Source organism: Pan troglodytes, chromosome 6 (genome assembly GCF_028858775.2).
Source record: "Pan troglodytes isolate AG18354 chromosome 6, NHGRI_mPanTro3-v2.0_pri, whole genome shotgun sequence".
In the NCBI taxonomy this organism is placed as follows: Eukaryota; Metazoa; Chordata; class Mammalia; order Primates; family Hominidae; genus Pan; species Pan troglodytes.
The window spans coordinates 150,997,371-151,015,562 of record NC_072404.2 but is presented as its reverse complement, the minus strand read 5'-3'; the positions used below and the strand labels follow the sequence as shown (position 1 = coordinate 151,015,562).

The 18,192-nt window shown below is 42.8% G+C and overlaps 1 protein-coding gene across 4 annotated transcripts in view; it reads right to left on the bottom strand.

The window, feature by feature from the left end:
- The window catches only part of NUP205 (nucleoporin 205), a 94,842-nt gene that overhangs the window by 4,625 nt on the left and 72,025 nt on the right, over positions 1–18,192 (bottom strand). For 3 of the 4 annotated variants that reach the window (XM_527899.9, XM_016958192.4, XM_016958190.4), the window contains exons 35-39: positions 16,092–16,218; positions 8,483–8,559; positions 6,073–6,201; positions 5,430–5,556; positions 775–941 (exon numbers count right to left, since the gene is read on the bottom strand). In XM_527899.9, coding sequence (XP_527899.5) covers positions 775–941; positions 5,430–5,556; positions 6,073–6,201; positions 8,483–8,559; positions 16,092–16,218 — 627 coding nt within the window. Of the gene's footprint in view, positions 1–774; positions 942–971; positions 1,007–5,429; positions 5,557–6,072; positions 6,202–8,482; positions 8,560–16,091; positions 16,219–18,192 lie in introns of those variants that run through there. The other variant, XM_016958191.4, reaches the window with a different exon arrangement.

Here is an 18,192-nt window from a genome sequence, read left to right as displayed (position 1 = left end):
CCAGGTGTTAGGTAGAACATGTAGTTCAGGGCCTGGCATGTTGTAGACACTCAATAAATGTCCCCTGAGCTTACCAGAAAAGTGGCAAGAGGGAGTAGGCATGGACTACTCATAAGAGTAACATGGAAGTTTTTAGAAAACTTGGTGCAAACCAGGAATGACAAAGTGGCTCAAAATTCAGGCTGCCACAGGACACCAGGAAGCTTCAGCACTGCCTTAGGAACTGGCCAAGAGATGCCTTACATTCAGCTGTGCCAAATGGAAAAGGCAGCAAGCTACTTAGTAGCAATCCTGGTAATGCAGCACCTTTAGTTATTAATACAGTAAGTAGAGGGAATGCTTCTGGGTCACTGAGGGAAGGCAGTCAAGTCTCATATGCTATCCCATTTGTTTGAAAGATTTGCTAAACAGATATTGAAGATGCTGAAGGCACAGAGACATTTACCCAAGTTCTATTAAAAAAAAAATCTGCAACAGAAGCCTTTCTCAGCACAGATTTTAGAGTATAAATGACCCAAAACTCTTCATTCAAAGGCCAGCTGCCTTTCTATTTTCTTGAACAGGTGCTACACTTCATTGTTTTTCAGTCAAGAGTTTCTATGCTTGTAAGGCTAGTGCTACGGTGAAGGAGTCTTCTTCAAATCACACAGAAGAATCATTCCAATTCCTTCAGTCATACTGTATACGTTGTCTTTACTCAGTCTGAGGCCAGTACCCTGGCCTAGTAACAGCAATGATTTCTCAAGTCCCCCCAGCTCATTATAAGATTCGTACCTCTTTTATCTCATCTGGGGGAAGCTGCTCTACATTTTGTAGCTTGCTGACACTCTGTCGATGACTGTCATAATAGCTGAAGAAATCATTAGCACTCTGTTTCAGCAGGTAGATGATAATGCCTAAACCAGGCAGGCGCCAGTATGGAACCACTGGAGCTTGGGTATCTAATAGAGGTGATGACATAAAACAATGTTCCACTTATAAGCATTTCATATGAATTTCAAATGACCTGTTTTAAAACAAGGGATGCCCCAGAATTTAAGGACATGTAACCTGTCATTAAAACCAACCCAAGATTACTTTTAAATGCCATTTATAATTTAAAGAACAAATGGTTAGGAGCCACTGTAATCAGGTACATACATAAGGCTGGAAATCCTGCGAGAATAAAGAAATCTGACTGATGCACATTGGCAGAGCCTACCCTTTATTAGGCAAAGAGTTCTTTGAGAACTCTTTCAAAGTATAAACCTTACACACACACACACCCCTCCACATCAAAAACAATATACACAATTGTGGGGTTTCTTAACACCAAGTGACTAATTCCTGCTTTGCCTGATGGCTCTAGTTGTATGGATTCATTTCTGGTCTGCATCTTTCTGGTTACTAAGTTGCCAGCTCAAAGTCATTCTTTCAAAGAGACAAGAATAGCAACTGAAATATTCAAAAAATATAAATGGATTTAAACTTTAAAAAATCTTTTGCCACAACAGCTACATTACGGTAGTAAAACAAAATGATCTGCCTTTTACCTGGCTACTGGCTAATGAAGATGCAAAGGAACAGTGGGATGTCATAAAAGTTGTTTGCAGAGGGAAAACTAGAAAGCAATAACAATATTATCCTAGGACAGGCACGGTGGCTCACACCTGTCAACAATTTGGAAGGCTGAGGAGAGAGAATGGCTTGAGGCCAGGAGTTCAAGACCAGCCTGGGCAACAGAGACCCCGTCCCTACAGAAAAGAAAAAAAAAAATCATCCTAGAGATAGTCTGTGTAGTGCAATTAGAGCAATCTCCTCTAGTGACTAAGGGATTTTGTGGAAACATTGTGGCAATTTCTTTTTTTTTTTTTTTTTTTTTTTTTTTTTGAGATGGAGTCTTACTCTGTCATCCAGCCTGGAGTACAGTGGTTCGATCTCGGCTCACTGCAACCGCCACCTCCTGGTTTCAAGCGATTCTCCTGTCTCAGCCTCCCGAGTAGCTGGGATTACAGGTGCATGCCACCACACCCAGTTATTTTTTGTATTTTTAGTAGAGATGGGGTTTCACCATGATGGCCAGGCTGGTCTCAAACTCCTGACCTCAGGTGATCCACCCGCCTCGGCCTCCCAAAGTGCTGGGATTACAGGCATGAGCCACCATGCCTGGCCCAACACTGTGGCAATTTCAAGTTCAATTTGGAGATAATCTTTGTTTAATGACCCAAACTGCCATGAATACTGAAGGAGAGATCTACATTTGCTTTTTCTTCACTATCAACTCCCTTAACTTTGCTCTAAAGTCTGACTCATAGATCTTTTTCTTTCTTTCTTGTTTTTTTTTTTTTTTTTGAGACAGGTTTCTTACTTTGTCACCCAGGCTGGAGTGCAGTGGCACAAACAGGGATCACTGCAACCTCAACCTCCTGGGCTCAGGTGATCCACCTCAACCTCCTGGGCTCAGGTGATCCTCCCACCTCAGACTCCCAAGTAGCTAGGATTACAGGTGCACGCCACCACACCCAGCTAATTTTTTTGTATTTTTTGGTAGAGATGAGGTTTTGCCATATTGCCCAGGCTGGTCTCTACCTTCTGGGCTCAAGCAATGCACTGCCTTCGCCTCCCAAAGTGCTGGGATTACAGGCGTGAGCCACCACACCTGGCCAATCCCATAGATCTTTATACAGAGGGGAAGAGACAGAAGAGTCCTTTGTCTGTGGATGCTGTCACCAACTAAGACATCCTAGACAAATTCAGTTTGCCAGGTATCCTCTTCTAGTCTAGAGCAAGATGTGACAGTTTTCACAATACATTGTTATAGAGAGCCTTCTCCTAGTGAAATTAGGTATCCTGGTCCCCAGATAACATTTGTATAATCTCTACCCTGGTAGGAAGATACCCACAAAGAGGATGATTGAATGCTTGGAGGACTCCAAAGCATTTCAGGAATTCTCACCATACTAACTTGCCCAAGTCTAGAAAATATTTGCACATTCAGAGGCTATCAGGTTTGTATAAACCTTTCCCCTCATGCCTTGGCCTGATTCCAACATGCAGATATTGGAATCCCCCCATGGTGGCCCCTTTTTATCCTATCTTCCTGGCAGCAAACTTTTTTCTTGTTAGAGGCATGATCTTGGCTCACTGCAGCCTTGAACTTCTGGGCTCATGTGATCCCCCTGCCATAGTCTCCTGAGTAACTGGGATTACAGGCTCAGCCATCATGCCTGGCTCCAAATTTCTGAATACAGGAGAAAACAAGAACTATATAGAATTAACTTGTTTAAGCCAAAGGAACTATTTTACATGTCCAGTCTAATTTAACTATTTTACTCTATAAAATAGAACTACAAATCTTTGTAGCTACTTCCCCAGTTTCTTTAAGACATCCTGTCACCTAAGACTACTCCCTTTCAATCACTGAAAGATACCTTTAAATAAAGGTTATTTTATTAGCTATTAAGGACTTAGTTTGTCTTAATATGACAAACTAAGATTCTACCAGTCAGTACTCTTCTCCCCCATCCATGGCATAAAACGAAAAAGCCTAGACATAATACAAACAGAAGCAGGTAGGAGAAGGCAGAGCTTTTGTGACAAAAATCAGAATAGTAGATGCCTGGGCCGGAGTGGAAGGAAACAATCAAATGCAATCAAAGGCAGGAAGAAATCTTTAAGGAACAGGGAATTGTTCTGTATTTTGGTTGTGGTGATGGTTACCCAACTTTATATAATTACCAAAAAGCATTCAAACTGTATACCTAAAATGGGTGAATTTTGTTGTACATAAATTACAACAACAACAAATTTAATACTACTAGCTAGGACCTTTTATAATAGAATTTATCTAACAAAGTTCTTAGCATAATTTATATAGGATAAGGTTGAATGTTGCTAAACTAATATATTTTTCTTTTTTTCTTTAACTTGAAGTTCTGGGATACATGTACAGAATGTGTACATTTGTTACATAGGTATACATGTGCCATGGTGGTTTGCTGCACCTATCAACCTGTCATCTAGGTTTTAAGCCAAATATGCATTAGATATTTGTCCTAATGCTATCCCTCCCCTTGCCCCCTATCCCCTGACAGGCACTGGTGTGTGATGTTCCCCTCCCTGTGTCCATGTGTTCTCATTGTTCAACTTCCACTTATGAGTGAGAACATGTGGTGTTTGGTTTTCTGTTCCTGTGTTAGTTTGCTGAGAATGATGGCTTCCAGACTCATCCATGTCCCTGCAAAGGACATGAACTCATTCTTGTTTATGGCTGCATAGTATTCCATGGTGTATACGTGCCACAATTTCTTTATCCAGTCTATCATTGATGGACATTTGGGTTGGTTCCAAGTCTTTGCTATTGTAAATAGTGCTGCAATAAACATGTGTGCATGTGTTTTTATAGTAGAATGATTTATAATCCTTTGGGTTAAACTAATTTTTTTTTTTTTTTTTTGAGACAAAGTCTCACTCTGTAGCCCAGGCTGTAGTGCAGTGGTGTGATCTCAGCTCACTGCAACCTCCGCCTCCTGGGTTCAAGCGATTCTCCTGCCTCAGCCTCCAGAGTACCTGGGATTACAGGCGTGCACCATTGCACCCAGCTAACTTGTTGTATTTTTAGTAGAGACAGGGTTTCACCATGTTGGCCAGGCTGGTCTTGAACTCCTGCCCTCAGTTAATTTGCCTGCCTCGGCCTCTCAAAGTGCTAGGATTACAGGCGTAAGCAACCGCACACCCGGCCACGAATATACTTTTCATAATGTCATTTTATACTATTATTCTACTAAACACATATTTTTTGTGATTAAGTAATTTTCAGGGATAGTAAGATCCTGAAGAAGATGAAAATGTGACAAAATTTTTCTCACAGATCTCAAACAAAGACTTCCTGAAATCACCAACAGTCAATTCCATTATCCCCACCAAGATACTAATGGGCTTTTTCTTCTGAGTGTTCCATAGGATAACAGCTTTACCCATTATCCTGCCCCATATTCAAACATTCCCTACTGAATCATTAAAGAATTACAGGGTAAGTTGGCCTAATTAGTATCTAAATTGTATTTCGTTATGTTATAGAAATTTGGAGCTATAATAAAAAACCCAGTTTAGACACTGAATTCAGCTTAACATGATTTAACATATAAAACTGTTGTATTTTCATCTTTTCACCCAGCCACCTGACTCCCCAATTTAGATCCTTTGAGCCCTCAAGTGCTATTCAAAACATGGTTCCTCTACATTTACTCTCAGTAAATCTTGAATTTCTCTATTCTCTCCAGTCTTGTCTAATAATAATACCTCCCGCTCAACTTTAAAACTTATTTAAAATGTTTCCCATTAATGACACTTAAAAGAAAATACTGCATCTTACTGGAGCCAAGCTGGAGAGCTATGTCATAACCATAGCAACTTAGTTCCTTCAATACAGAATGAAAAACTAAGCTCACCTTGCCGCGGTCCATCTCTATTAACTGTTTCTGAAAGGCTAGGAGTGAAGAGACACACAGCATGCTGGAAGGTAGAGGAACTCTGTAACATGAGTGACTGGCAATATTCCATTACATTGGCACAAATCTATAATCAAAAAACAGCAGTAACAAAAATGTTAAGACCCTGAAATGTCTCAATTAGCATGAAAATCGAGATTTGAAGAAGAAAAGGTTATCAATCAATTTGTAAAATGACTCACATCTGTGTATTCTTTTTTTTTTTTTTTTTTTTTTTTTCAGATGGAGTCTCCCTCTGTTGCCCAGGCTGGAATACAGAGGCGTGATCTTGGCTCACTAGAACCTCTGCCTCTTGGGTTCAAGCAATTCTCCTGCCTCAGCCACCCCAAGTAGCTGGGCCCACAGGCACGTGCCACCATGCTCAGCTAAATTTTTTAAATATTTTTAGTACACACAAGGTTTCACCATGTTGGCTAGGATGGTCTTCAACTCTTGACCTCAGGTGATCCACCCGCCTTGGCCTCCCAAAGTGCTGGGATTATAGGCGTGAGCCACCGCACCAGGTCCATATCTGTTATTTTTATCAACGTTTTCCAAAAACATAAAAACCTTAGAGAAGTCACATGGTTCTTGCCCCTCTTACCTGCTGCATAGCCAGTTCAATCTCATCTTTCTTGCTTACTTTATCTCCCTCCACATTATCGTCTTGAAATTTAAACTGACGCAGTCTGTCAGAGCCACCAAAGCGACTTAGTAGTCCTAAGCACTGGCGCTAAGAAAGAAAAAGATATCTTGTTAAATGTATTTAAAATTAGTAACCTCTCTTTCTTGAGGGATAGAAACAAGAAAAACTCAGTGGAGAATGGAATCATTCCTTAAGGCATCTAATATCTTACTTAAAACTGAGTCAACTAAAAGTAGCATTATTAAAATTCAACTTTTTGCAAAGGTATTTGATTGGTAGCTAACAGATGAAAAGAGTACCCTTTTTTTTTTAAAGCAATAAATCCCAGTATCATCTAAATGTTTGCCAAATAACTTTCTGCATTATATCAAAGAAGGTATTAATTCTTTGGAAGATACTCATTACATGAAAAACAAGTTTATAAACAAAAGAGAAGCAAAATAAGAGGGCAGTCACCATATGGACACGTTTGTGATAATTTTGTCTACCAAGGCACCAATCTAAAAGCTGTTACTCCTGTGGTTGCTCCCGGGGACTTCATAAAGGGGTTACAAACACACAGATCACCTTGGAAGATAAATGCAAATGTCCCCAGTTTCAAATGTTAATACTTCTCACCTGAGAATACAGTATTTCCCATGGTTCTCAAAGAGAAAGGACAAGCTTTTCAATATTGGCAGTATATCTAGAGGTTAGCCGATGGCTTTCAAATTAGAGACATGGGTTCCAATAACAGGTACAACTTTTTGCTCTGTGACCTGGAATAAGTTACTTAATTTCTCATGCCTGTATGTTCATGTTTCTAAAGTGGTAATAACAATTCCTATCTTATAAGATGGCTGTCAGGATTCCCTGAGACATGGTATTATATTTAAAGTGCTTAGCACAATGTTCTGCACATAATAAGTGTATTTTAAATGAAACATGTATTTTAAAAATTGGTAATACCATATACAGATTTAGATACATAGGGAGGTATACACATACATAATATACAATATCTTATTATTTTATTTATTTATTTTTGAGACAGTCTCTCGCTCTGTTGCCCAAGCTGAAGTGCAATGGTCTGATCTCAGCTCACTGCAACCTCTGCCTCCTAGGTTCAAGCAATTCTTGTGCCTCAGCCCCGCAGGTAGCTGGGACTACAGGCGTGCACCACCACACATGGCTAATTTTTGTATTTTTAATAGAGATGGAGTTTAGCCATGTTCCCCAAGCTGGTCTCAAACTCCTGGCCTCAAGCGATCCACCCACCTCGGCCTCCCAAAATGCTAGGATCACAAGAGCGAGCCATCCCACCCGGCCGATGTAAGTTTCGATAAGGCAAAACATATTAATGAGACTATAATATAAACTTATTTTGCCAAAATAGTTATGTCTACGTTTAACATTTATAAATGTGTGTTTGCCACTTCTTATAGATAAAATAGATGCATTCAAACATTTCCGAAGCTCACCTAGATCCATCAAAAAGGTGTCTACCTCCATACCAATAAAAAATGACTTAAAAAACCCAAAGTATTTGGGTTTTGTTGGTGAGAGTACAATCTTTTCTGGAATGCTGTTTGACAATTATGATGTCAAAATGATGTACTATGTGTATACCCTCGGTCCCAGTGATACCATGTGTTATTTAATCCGGAGTAAAATATGTACACAAAAATGCTAACAGTAGCATTTTTCTTTTGAAATCTTGAAAAACAGTGCATGAAAAAAGGACTAATTAAGAAAATTGTTGTATCAAAAACAATGGGATATAAACACTAGTACATAAATACAATTATTCTGCAGTCAATACAAAGTAAAGATGTTCAGACCAAACCAGGCCAAGAGGCTCCCAGAAAGACTGATAAAATATCTAATTGACAAACTAATATGTTAGAACATATTGAGAGGAGATTACAGAGCTTGTAAAGAATCTGGGGATAAATTAGTAATAAGTACATAAAAACCAAGCAAATAAAAAAGAAAACTCTAGGGCAAACAGTCTGCTCGTGGCTTATTCACAAATGACATTTACACAGTCATAATAATGTAACACTAAATATTAATGTAACCAAAACTATGATGGAATTATATTGAGTTTCAGGGGGTGCTATGGGAAATGTATACATTGTATGATGGAAGAAAAGGAGTAAAAACATCTAAATTCTCATCTCCTCCCCATCCCCCAACAATGGAAAGTCAACAGATGATTACTAAAATTAGAAAATCAAGAAGCAGCAATATAAGCATATTATTTAGAAAAACCAAAGAACCAAAACAGTTGAAAGAGGTTTCCCAAATCTAGGGGGCACAATGGGGAGGATGGTATGTTTTGTAACATGTCTTATAACTGCTATTTAAAGAAATAAGAATCAGTTACCTGGAATCTTCCAATATGTCCCTGTAGCTCCATTAGAGACCCTTCATTTACATCAACGTCAAGTTCACTTAATATCCCTATAAAATGTAGAATGCTTTAAAACATATTATTATAATAAACAAAAACATTAAAAACTAGGAAGAGGGGTTCTAATATTTTATATTCTTTATGGGCATGAACAGATATTCTTGCCATAAAAAAGTTTTGAGAACTATGATTTTACAAAGACTGTAAGTACCTGTTATATATTAATAACAGCACCGGTACATGTGCATTCAAAGCCAATCTAAAATGCAGAGTGAAATGATCTTAAAAGGCATTTTTAGTTTTCAAGAAAAATCTAATTTTTTTATAATGATAAAAGTAATTTTCTAAATTACTTTCTCATAAAGGAGTTTTTAGAATATGAAACAGTAAGAATAAAATGCATTTCTTTTTAACACCTCTAAATATATATAATTTGCTTTTTCTTTTCCCCTAGGCAAAGTACAACTTACAAAGAAAACAAAAACATTTCCATTCAACTTCTTAGTTTGGACCCGTCACAAAATTCCTAAATCGAAATGACCCACCTCTAATAGTGCCATAGCCTCTCCTGATTTCTAATGAGCCTGCAAGTGACCGTAACATGTCATTCTCCCCATCAGTTTGTTTCCTTGTTCCATCACTAATCATGCTGAGGAATACCCACCTAAATCTATCCTAGCCACTCAAATTTCCTATGTGTTTTCAGATTCCTTTAATTCACTTCGTACTCACTTCCAAGCATAGACTCCATAGCACATAACCATGAACCTGATCCTTCTCTCCTCATAATGACAAGTCCTCCTCCTTTTAGATTAGCTCAGCCCTCAACACAAACTGACAGAAAATCCTATCATCTGGTACATGTGGGCTCGTTATACCTCCACCTGTGCCTCACCGCTTCCCGAGAGCTTATCCTGTCCCACCTTCAACTCCTCTGAGAGTCTCCTCCCAGAATCGCTTTCTCTTCTAACATACTAAAATCTACCCTGCCACAGAAGAGTTTTCCTATTTGAGAATAGGCTAAAGTCTTTCTTGTACTCCAAAACAAAACCAACCAAAAACTTGGTTAGTATCAATTTTTGGAAAGTTTTTCTTCAGTTGCTGCTTGTATTCATAATTCTTATGCGCCCTCCTTTCCCATCTGAACTCCTTGAAACCTTGATTTTGCACCTAACACTATCATGAAACTAAGACTTTTTCCTCTTCATCCTCAAACTTGCTAACTCTGCACCAGGTATTGCTGTTCCAAAGTTCACTTTCCCCTGCATGTCAACTGCTGCCTCAATTTAAAAGGACTTCCAATTCTCAGGTTCTGTAAGATCTTTCTGCTAAATGCCAGCTAACTATTCTATGTATATCAATCACTCTCAACTCCAAAATACTTTTCAGAATATCTGTGAGCCAGCTGGGCATGGTGGCTCACATCTGCATTTTGGGAGGCTGAGGTGGGAGGATTGCTTGAGTCCAGGAGTTTGAAACCAGCATGGACAACATAGTGAGGCCTCATCTTTATTTAAAAAAATAAAATTAAAAAATATATGTATCTGTGAGTCACAGAAACAAAATAATCTGCTGATAAGATTTGTGGAGGTACAACATACACGGTAGTGGGCTAGGCAGCATGGGGGATACAAAGTTACAAACAGAACCGCAATCTAATGGGAGCATTTAAGACAAATGTGCATAAATTATAGCAAATTATAGGATAATACAGGGCTGAACTGTACACAACAGGGTTGATAGGAGTATAACTTGTTTAAAAGTGTTTTCAAAAGTTTGGGAGGATATTTGGTATTATTTTTAACAAAAATGTTAAGCATATATATTTCTGATAAAGTACTGCCAGGAATTTATCAAGTCTTATCAGTTCAAATGGACAAAAATGGGGCCGGGTTCATTGGCTCACGCCTGTAATCCCAACACTTTGGAAAGCTGAGGCGGGAGGATTGCTTGAGGCCAGGAGTTCGAGACCAGCCTGGGCAACATAGTGAGACCGTGTCTCAACAACAACAAAAAATTAAAAATTTAAAAAGTAATAAAAATAAAAACAAATGTACAAAAATGTTTATGAATGCATATGTAAATATATAGCTAGAGATAAATAGATAAGTACACACACATATACACACAAAGTTATTAAATGCCACACTGCTTAAAATTTTAAGAAGCTTGGAAACAGTCAGCATGTCATAGAATCTGATTAAAAAACAAAGTACTAGCTAGGCGTGGTGGTGTGTGCTGTATTCTCAGCTACTTGGGAGGCTGAGGCAGGAGGATCATTTGAGCTCAGGCATTCCAGCTATGATCATGCCACTGCACTCCAACCTGGGTGACAGAGTAAGACCCAGTCTCTAAAACAAATAGGCCAGGCGTGGTGGCTCCTGCCTGTAATCCCAGCACTTTGGGAGACTGAGGTGGGAGGCATGCTTGAGGCCAGGAGTTCGAGAACGCCTGGGCAACATAGCAAGACCCTGTCTCTACAAAAAATAAAAAATTAGCTTGGTGTGACAGCATGTGGCTGTAGTCCTGCTTACTTGAGAAGCTGAGGTGGGAGGATCACTTGAGCCAGGTAGGTCGAGGCTGCAGTGAGCCACGATTGCAGCTTTGCACTCCAGCCTGGGTGACAAGAGTGAGACCCTGTCCCCCCAAAAATAAAAACAAAAACAAACAAACAAATAAAACAAGGGTCTGGTTAACTATCTCACAACTGGAAAACCAGGCAGTCAATTAAAAAGGATGGGCAGGAGCTGTATGTGCTGATGAGAAAAAATCTCATGGAGACCCTGCAATTTACAGAAGTACATTGAGAGTAATTAGTTAAGTCCTGGAAAAAATCAAAGGAAAAACCATTAGGAGTTCCACCCCACAACACTACAGGACCTTAGTAGAGACAAGAAGGGTGGCCTGACTTGGTATCATCTTAGGACACCGGAATGAACTGGTGAACGAAGCACACCACAGGCTGGGTGGAATAGACCCTGGGACCTCCTTGGAAGAAGCACAGGCTCCAAGTAACTCAGCCGGCACTGTACTCAGCCCTGGCCAACTCTCAACTTCTCTCAACCCAGAGGGCTCAGCCACCGAGACAGCCCAGACAAAAAAATTATTGGGGATTATAGGGTGGATTCAGAGGTTGCCTCAGACATCTCCAAAGCAACATAAAAATGGAGGTAGTGTAGCCTCGTAGTTACATACATAGATTCAAAAGACGTACTGCCTGGGAAACTCTATACTATGCAGTGTTATCTGTGTGACTTTGGACAAGTTAACCTCCCTGTGCCTCAGCCTCCTCAGCTGTAAAATGTGGATAATGACAGTTCTACCTCATAAGACTGCTGTGTCTTCCAATCAATTAACATGTCAAGTATTTAAAACAGTACCTGGCATATACATGCTTAATAAATGCCAGCTCCTATCATTTATATTACATATTCTAAGCAAAAGAAAATCATAATCGGCCGTCCTGTCATTAAAGAACAAAGACAACCTTCAGACATTCTTAGAGAATTTCAGGAATATGAGACAGCATGCTTTTTCTTGAGGGAAGGAACCTCAGTACAAATTAAAAATACCAAGAGATAGGCCGGGCGCGGTGGCTCAAGCCTGCAATCCCAGCACTTTGGGAGGCCGAAGCGGGCAGATTACAAGGTCAGGAGATCAAGACCTGGCTAACACGGTGAAACCCCGTCTCTACTAAAAATACAAAAAATTAGCCAGGCGTGGTGGCGGGCGCCTGTAGTCCCAGCTGCTCGGGAGGCTGAGGCAGGAGAATGGCATGAATTGGGGAGGCGGAGCTTGCAGTGAGCCGAGATCGCGCCACTGCACTCTAGCCTGGGCGACAGAGCAAGACTCCGTCTCAAAAAAAAGAGAAAGAAAGAAAAAAAAAAAATACCGAGATAAATCAAAAGAAAGAACTCGTGAATGGTGACGCCACGGTGGGGAACACAACTGGTGTTTTGCAGTGAATCCATGTAAATATACAACTAAAACTAAGTAGCTGAGGATATTATGGTTGCATAACGGATGTAAATGTTACAAAACCTGACAAGGTTAAAATGATATAAGCAGCCCCCTCCCCCTCCCCCTCCCTCTCCCTCTCCCCACGGTCTCCCTCTACCTCTCTTTCCACGGTCTCCCTCTCCCTCTCTTTCCACGGTCTCCCTCTCCCTCTCTTTCCACGGTCTCCCTCTCCCTCTCTTTCCACGGTCTCCCTCTCATGCCGAGCCGAAGCTGGACTGTACTGCTGCCATCTCAGCTCACTGCAACCTCCCTGCCTGATTCTCCTGCCTCAGCCTGCCGAGTGCCTGCGATTGCAGGCACGCGCCGCCACGCCTGACTGGTTTTGGTGGAGACGGGGTTTCGCTGTGTTGGCCAGGCCGGTCTCCAGCCCCTAACCACGAGTGATCCGCCAGCCTCGGCCTCCCGAGGTGCTGGGATTGCAGACGGAGTCTCGTTCACTCAGTGCTCAATGGTGCCCAGGCTGGAGTGCAGTGGAGTGATCTCGGCTCGCTACAACCTCCACCTCCCAGCCGCCTGCCTTGGCCTCCCAAAGTGCTGAGATTGCAGCCTCTGCCCGGCCGCCACCCTGTCTGGGAAGTGAGGAGCGTCTCTGCCTGGCCGCCCATCGTCTGGGATGTGAGGAGCCCCTCTGCCCGGCTGCCCAGTCTGGAAAGTGAGGAGCGTCTCCGCCCGGCCGCCATCCCATCTAGGAAGTGAGGAGCACCTCTTCCTGGCCGCCATCACATTTAGGAAGTGAGGAGCGTCTCTGGCCGGCCGCGCATCGTCTGAGATGTGGGGAGCGCCTCTGCCCTGCCGCCCCATCTGGGATGTGAGGAGCGCCTCTGCCCGGCCGAGACCCCGTCTGGGAGGTGAGGAGCGTCTCTGCCCGGCCGCCCCGTCTGAGAAGTGAGGAGACCCTCTGCCTGGCAACCGCCCCGTCTGAGAAGTGAGGAGCCTCTCCGCCCGGCAGCCACCCCGTCTGGGAAGTGAGGAGCGTCTCCGCCTGGCAGCCACCCCATCCGGGAGGGAGGTGGGGGGGGGTCAGCCCCCCGCCCGGCCAGCCGCCCGGTCCGGGAGGGAGGTGGGGGGGTCAGCCCCCCGCCCGGCCAGCCGCCCCGTGCGGGAGGGAGGTGGGGGGTCAGCCCCCCGCCCGGCCAGCCGCCCCCTCTGGGAGGTGAGGGGCGCCTCTGCCCGGCCACCCCTACTGGGAAGTGAGGAGCCCCTCTGCCCGGCCAGCCGCCCCGTCCAGGAGGGAGGTGGGGGGGGTCAGCCACCCGCCCGGCCAGCCGCCCCGTCCGGGAGGGAGGTGGGGGGGTCAGCCCCCCGCCCGGCCAGCCGCCCCGTCCAGGAGGTGAGGGGCGCCTCTGCCTGGCCGCCCCTACTGGGAAGTGAGGAGCCCCTCTGCCCGGCCAGCCGCCCCGTCCAGGAGGGAGGTGGGGGGGGTCAGCCCCCCGCCCTGCCAGCCGCCCCGTCCGGGAGGGAGTGGGGGGGTCAGCCCCCCCGCCCGGCCAGCCGCCCCGTCCGGGAGGTGAGGGGCGCCTCTGCCCGGCCACCCCTACTGGGAAGTGAGGAGCCCCTCTGCCCGGCCAGCCGCCTCGTCCAGGAGGGAGGTGGGGGGGTCAGCCCCCGCCCGGCCAGCCGCCCCGTCCGGGAGGGAGGTGGGGGGGGGGGTCAGCCCCCTGCCTGGCCAGCCGCCCCGTCCAGGAGGGAGTGGGGGGGTCAGCCCCCTGCCCGGCCAGCCGCCCCGTCTGGGAGGTGAGGGGCGCCTCTGCCCGGCCGCCCCTACTGGGAAGTGAGGAGCCCCTCTGCCCGGCCAGCCGCCCCATCTGGGAGGGAGGTGGGGGGGTCAGCCCCCCGCCCGGCCAGCTGCCCCGTCCAGGAGGTGAGGGGCGCCTCTGCCCGGCCGCCCCTACTGGGAAGTGAGGAGCCCCTCTGCCTGGCCACCACCCCGTCTGGGAGGTGTGCCCAACAGCTCATTGAGAACGGGCCAGGATGACAATGGCGGCTTTGTGGAATAGAAAGGCGGGAAAGGTGGGGAAAAGATTGAGAAATCGGATGGTTGCCGTGTCTGTGTAGAAAGAAGTAGACATGGGAGACTTTTCATTTTGTTCTGTACTAAGAAAACTTCTTCTGCCTTGGGATCCTGTTGATCTGTGACCTTGCCCCCAACCCTGTGCTCTCTGAAACATGTGCTGTGTCCACTCAGGGTTAAATGGATTAAGGGCGGTGCAAGATGTGCTTTGTTAAACAGATGCTTGAAGGCAGCATGCTCGTTAAGAGTCATCACCACTCCCTAATCTCAAGTACCCAGGGACACAAACACTGCGTAAGGCCGCAGGGTCCTCTGCCTAGGAAAACCAGAGACCTTTGTTCACTTGTTTATCTGCTGACCTTCCCTCCACTATTGTCCTATGACCCAGCCAAATCCCCCTCTGTGAGAAACACCCAAGAATTATCAATAAAAAATAAATAAATAAATAAATAAATAAATAAAAATGATATAAGCAAACATCATCTGAGGGTGGAAGAGGAAGTGTAAAAGAAGTCATCATTTCATCTTTCCCATCAGGGAGTTAACTGATTCAAAATTTACATGTAGTAAAGAAATTATAAGGGGGGAAAGTAACCAAAGTATCTTAATAATGTTTCATAATGTTTTTCCTTACTTGCAGTGATCTTTTAAAAGGTGACATACTCTAGTAGTAAAGAAACATTTGTCTGGAATTTGGCAATTCCTTTTGTTTCTCTTCAATTAGATTTTTGTCTGTGTTCATGTAAAATTCACATGTATACCTATGTAACAAACCTGAATGTTGTGCACATGTACCCTAGAGCTTAAAGTATAATAAAAAAATAAATAAATTCATGTAAATTAAATATTTGTTTTTTAAAACAGCATGTAAAAGGTCATCCTATTCTCATTAGTTGCCTCTGTATGTCTCTGTTGCTTTCTTTCTCTCTCTCCCCCTCCCTTTCTCATATGTACGTACACATAAAGCAATGTTTGAAAATTTATCAAATGTCAACATTTGGTAATTTCTAGGTGGTGAGATTTTGAGTGTTAGTTATCTCCTTTTGAATATTTTTATAATAAGCCTATATCTTAAAAAACAAAACAAAACAAAACAGAGACGGAGTCTTGTTCTGTTGCCCAGACTGGACTGCAGTGGCATAATCTTGGCTGACTGCAGTCTCAACCTTCCCAACTCAAGTAATCCTCCTACCTCAACCTCCCAAGTAGCCAGGACCACAGGTGAATGCCCCAACACCCAGTTAATTTTTAAAATTTTTTTGTAGAGACAGGGTGTCTCTATGTTGCCCAGGCTGGTCTTGAACCCTTGGCCTCAAGCAATCATCCTGCCTCAGCCTTTCAAAGTGATGAGATCACAGGCATGAGCCACCACACCCAGCCAAGCGTGTATCATTTTATAAACATAAACTTATTACATAAATAAAGGCTCTGTTAGCAGTACCAATTTCAAATAAGTCATATATAGCTGCAAAGTAACAAAAAAACTCATTCTATTAATTTATGTCAGTCTTTAAAGAATTATTAAAAATCCTTTCAACATAATCAACTCACCAGGAAGTGCTGCTTTACTTATAATTCCTGTCAGCAGAGCCAATTCCTGCAAAGACCCAGCACTAACATCCTGACAGCGCAGAATTGCTTGTATGGTATCAGAATGTGAAATAAGAAACTGCAATACCTAAGCCATTGAAAAGGAAGAGGAATAGAAAAAACAGAGGTAGAAGCAGAAAATTATATATAAATGCATAATTCATTTTATAAATAATGTTGAAGGAAGTAACCTTCAACTTTACCATAATACTCAGTAATACAATACTCAACCTCACAATAAGTGAGGATGAGTAACAGATAAGCAATTGTTTTCTGCACTCACATATTTATCTCTTCAGGAAGTAAACATTTAAAATTCACAAGACTAAAGGATTATTTTAAAGCTTATAAGTTAATACATTTGGAGACTACTGTAGAAGAATATAACTCAGAACTACTGTATGAAAACTATTATCTGACCCCTATTTTCTTTATTGTTTGGCCAAATGAACTAGAGTAAGAATTTAATATAAATGGGTATAAAAATGACTAGTGAATTCAAGAAGCTGTTCTATGAAACAGTAACTAGCATGACATGGGGAAATCACATAAAAGCTTTTGTCTAATTCTTTTTTTAAAAAATTCATTTTTATTATAATAGAGATAGGAACCAGGCATGGTGGCTCATGCCTGTAATCCCAGCACTTTGGGAGGCCGAGGCGGGTATCACCTGAGGTCAGGAGTTTGAGACCAGCCTGGCCAACATGGTGAAATGCCATCTCTACTAAAAATACAAAAATTAGCCAGATGCAGTGGTGCACACCTGTAATTCCAGCTGCTCAGGAGGCTGAGGCACAAGAATCACTTGAACCTGGGAGGTGGAGGTTGCAGTGAGCTGCAATTGTGCCACTGCACTCCAGCCTGGGTGATGAAGTGAGACTCTGTCTCAAAAAAAAAAAAAAAAAAAAGAGACAGAGAGAGAGAGAGAGAGATAGGGTCTCGCTATGTTGCCCAGGCTGGGCTCAAACTCCTGGCTAAAGTGATCCTCCCACCTTGGCTTCCCAAAGTGCTGGGATTACAGGCATGGGCCACCACACCTGGCCATAACTCTCCTTTTGATGCGGTTAAAAAAAAAAGAGATATAAATCCTGACCTCCCAGCTCTACCCTTCCACTTTGGCATTTTATAATGTACACTCATGGAGTCCTCTTTCAGTATTTTCACTTAGGAATATCTCAACTAGCTTACAAACATTTTAAAGGCAGACTATATGCCAAAACAAGCCAAGGATGTGAATCACTCAGAATTGTGATCATTTTTGTTTTTTAATAAAGATTCCTAGCCTAAGCTTATAATGTCTGGTCACAGAACTCAGTCATCTGTGCTTCTCTAAGAGGCTCCTCAGGTGATTCTGCTTCAGTCAATACAAGATTGGTGTTAGGGAACTAGTGTCTTATATCATAATGTCCCACTTCTACTAAAAAATCTTAATCTCAATCTAGGGGAAGAAAGGCAAAGTCTCTGAGTTTTAAAAAGTACTAACTTGAAGACCACATAGGCCTAAAAGAAGTAGGACGTCAACCCAGATTGCTATGATATAAAATAAGGTGCCACTTTAGAACAGCAGCATCTACCTTGGTGAGATGGCCTAAGGCCTGATGGTAGAGAAAGCAGAAAAAATTACCAGAAATCAAACTGTTTTAGGACACAGTTCCAAAATACAATAAAGCAATACAAGGTTGTAGATTCATGATAAGCCTAATCAATCAGTGAAAGGCTAAATTACATATAATATTAATTTTTTAAAAAATGTGTGTTGGAATGTTACTGTTTCACTGAAAAGCAATCAAAATAAAACTAATTTCTGGTGTTTAAAAAAATTTTGACAGCAAAATCACTCATTTAAATTATTTCATTCTCTATCATATATAAATGCAGTATTATCATCTGTCAGTCTCCCAAAGTGCTGGGATTACAGCCGTGAGCCACCATGCCCAGCCTGCAAGGCCTAGCATAGCCCTCTCTCAATAGATACCTGGTTAAATTACACTTTAGAAGCCAGCTTACTCCTATCACAATAACTGCTTTCTTTTATAGAAGAACAAATTTCAATCTCTTGTTT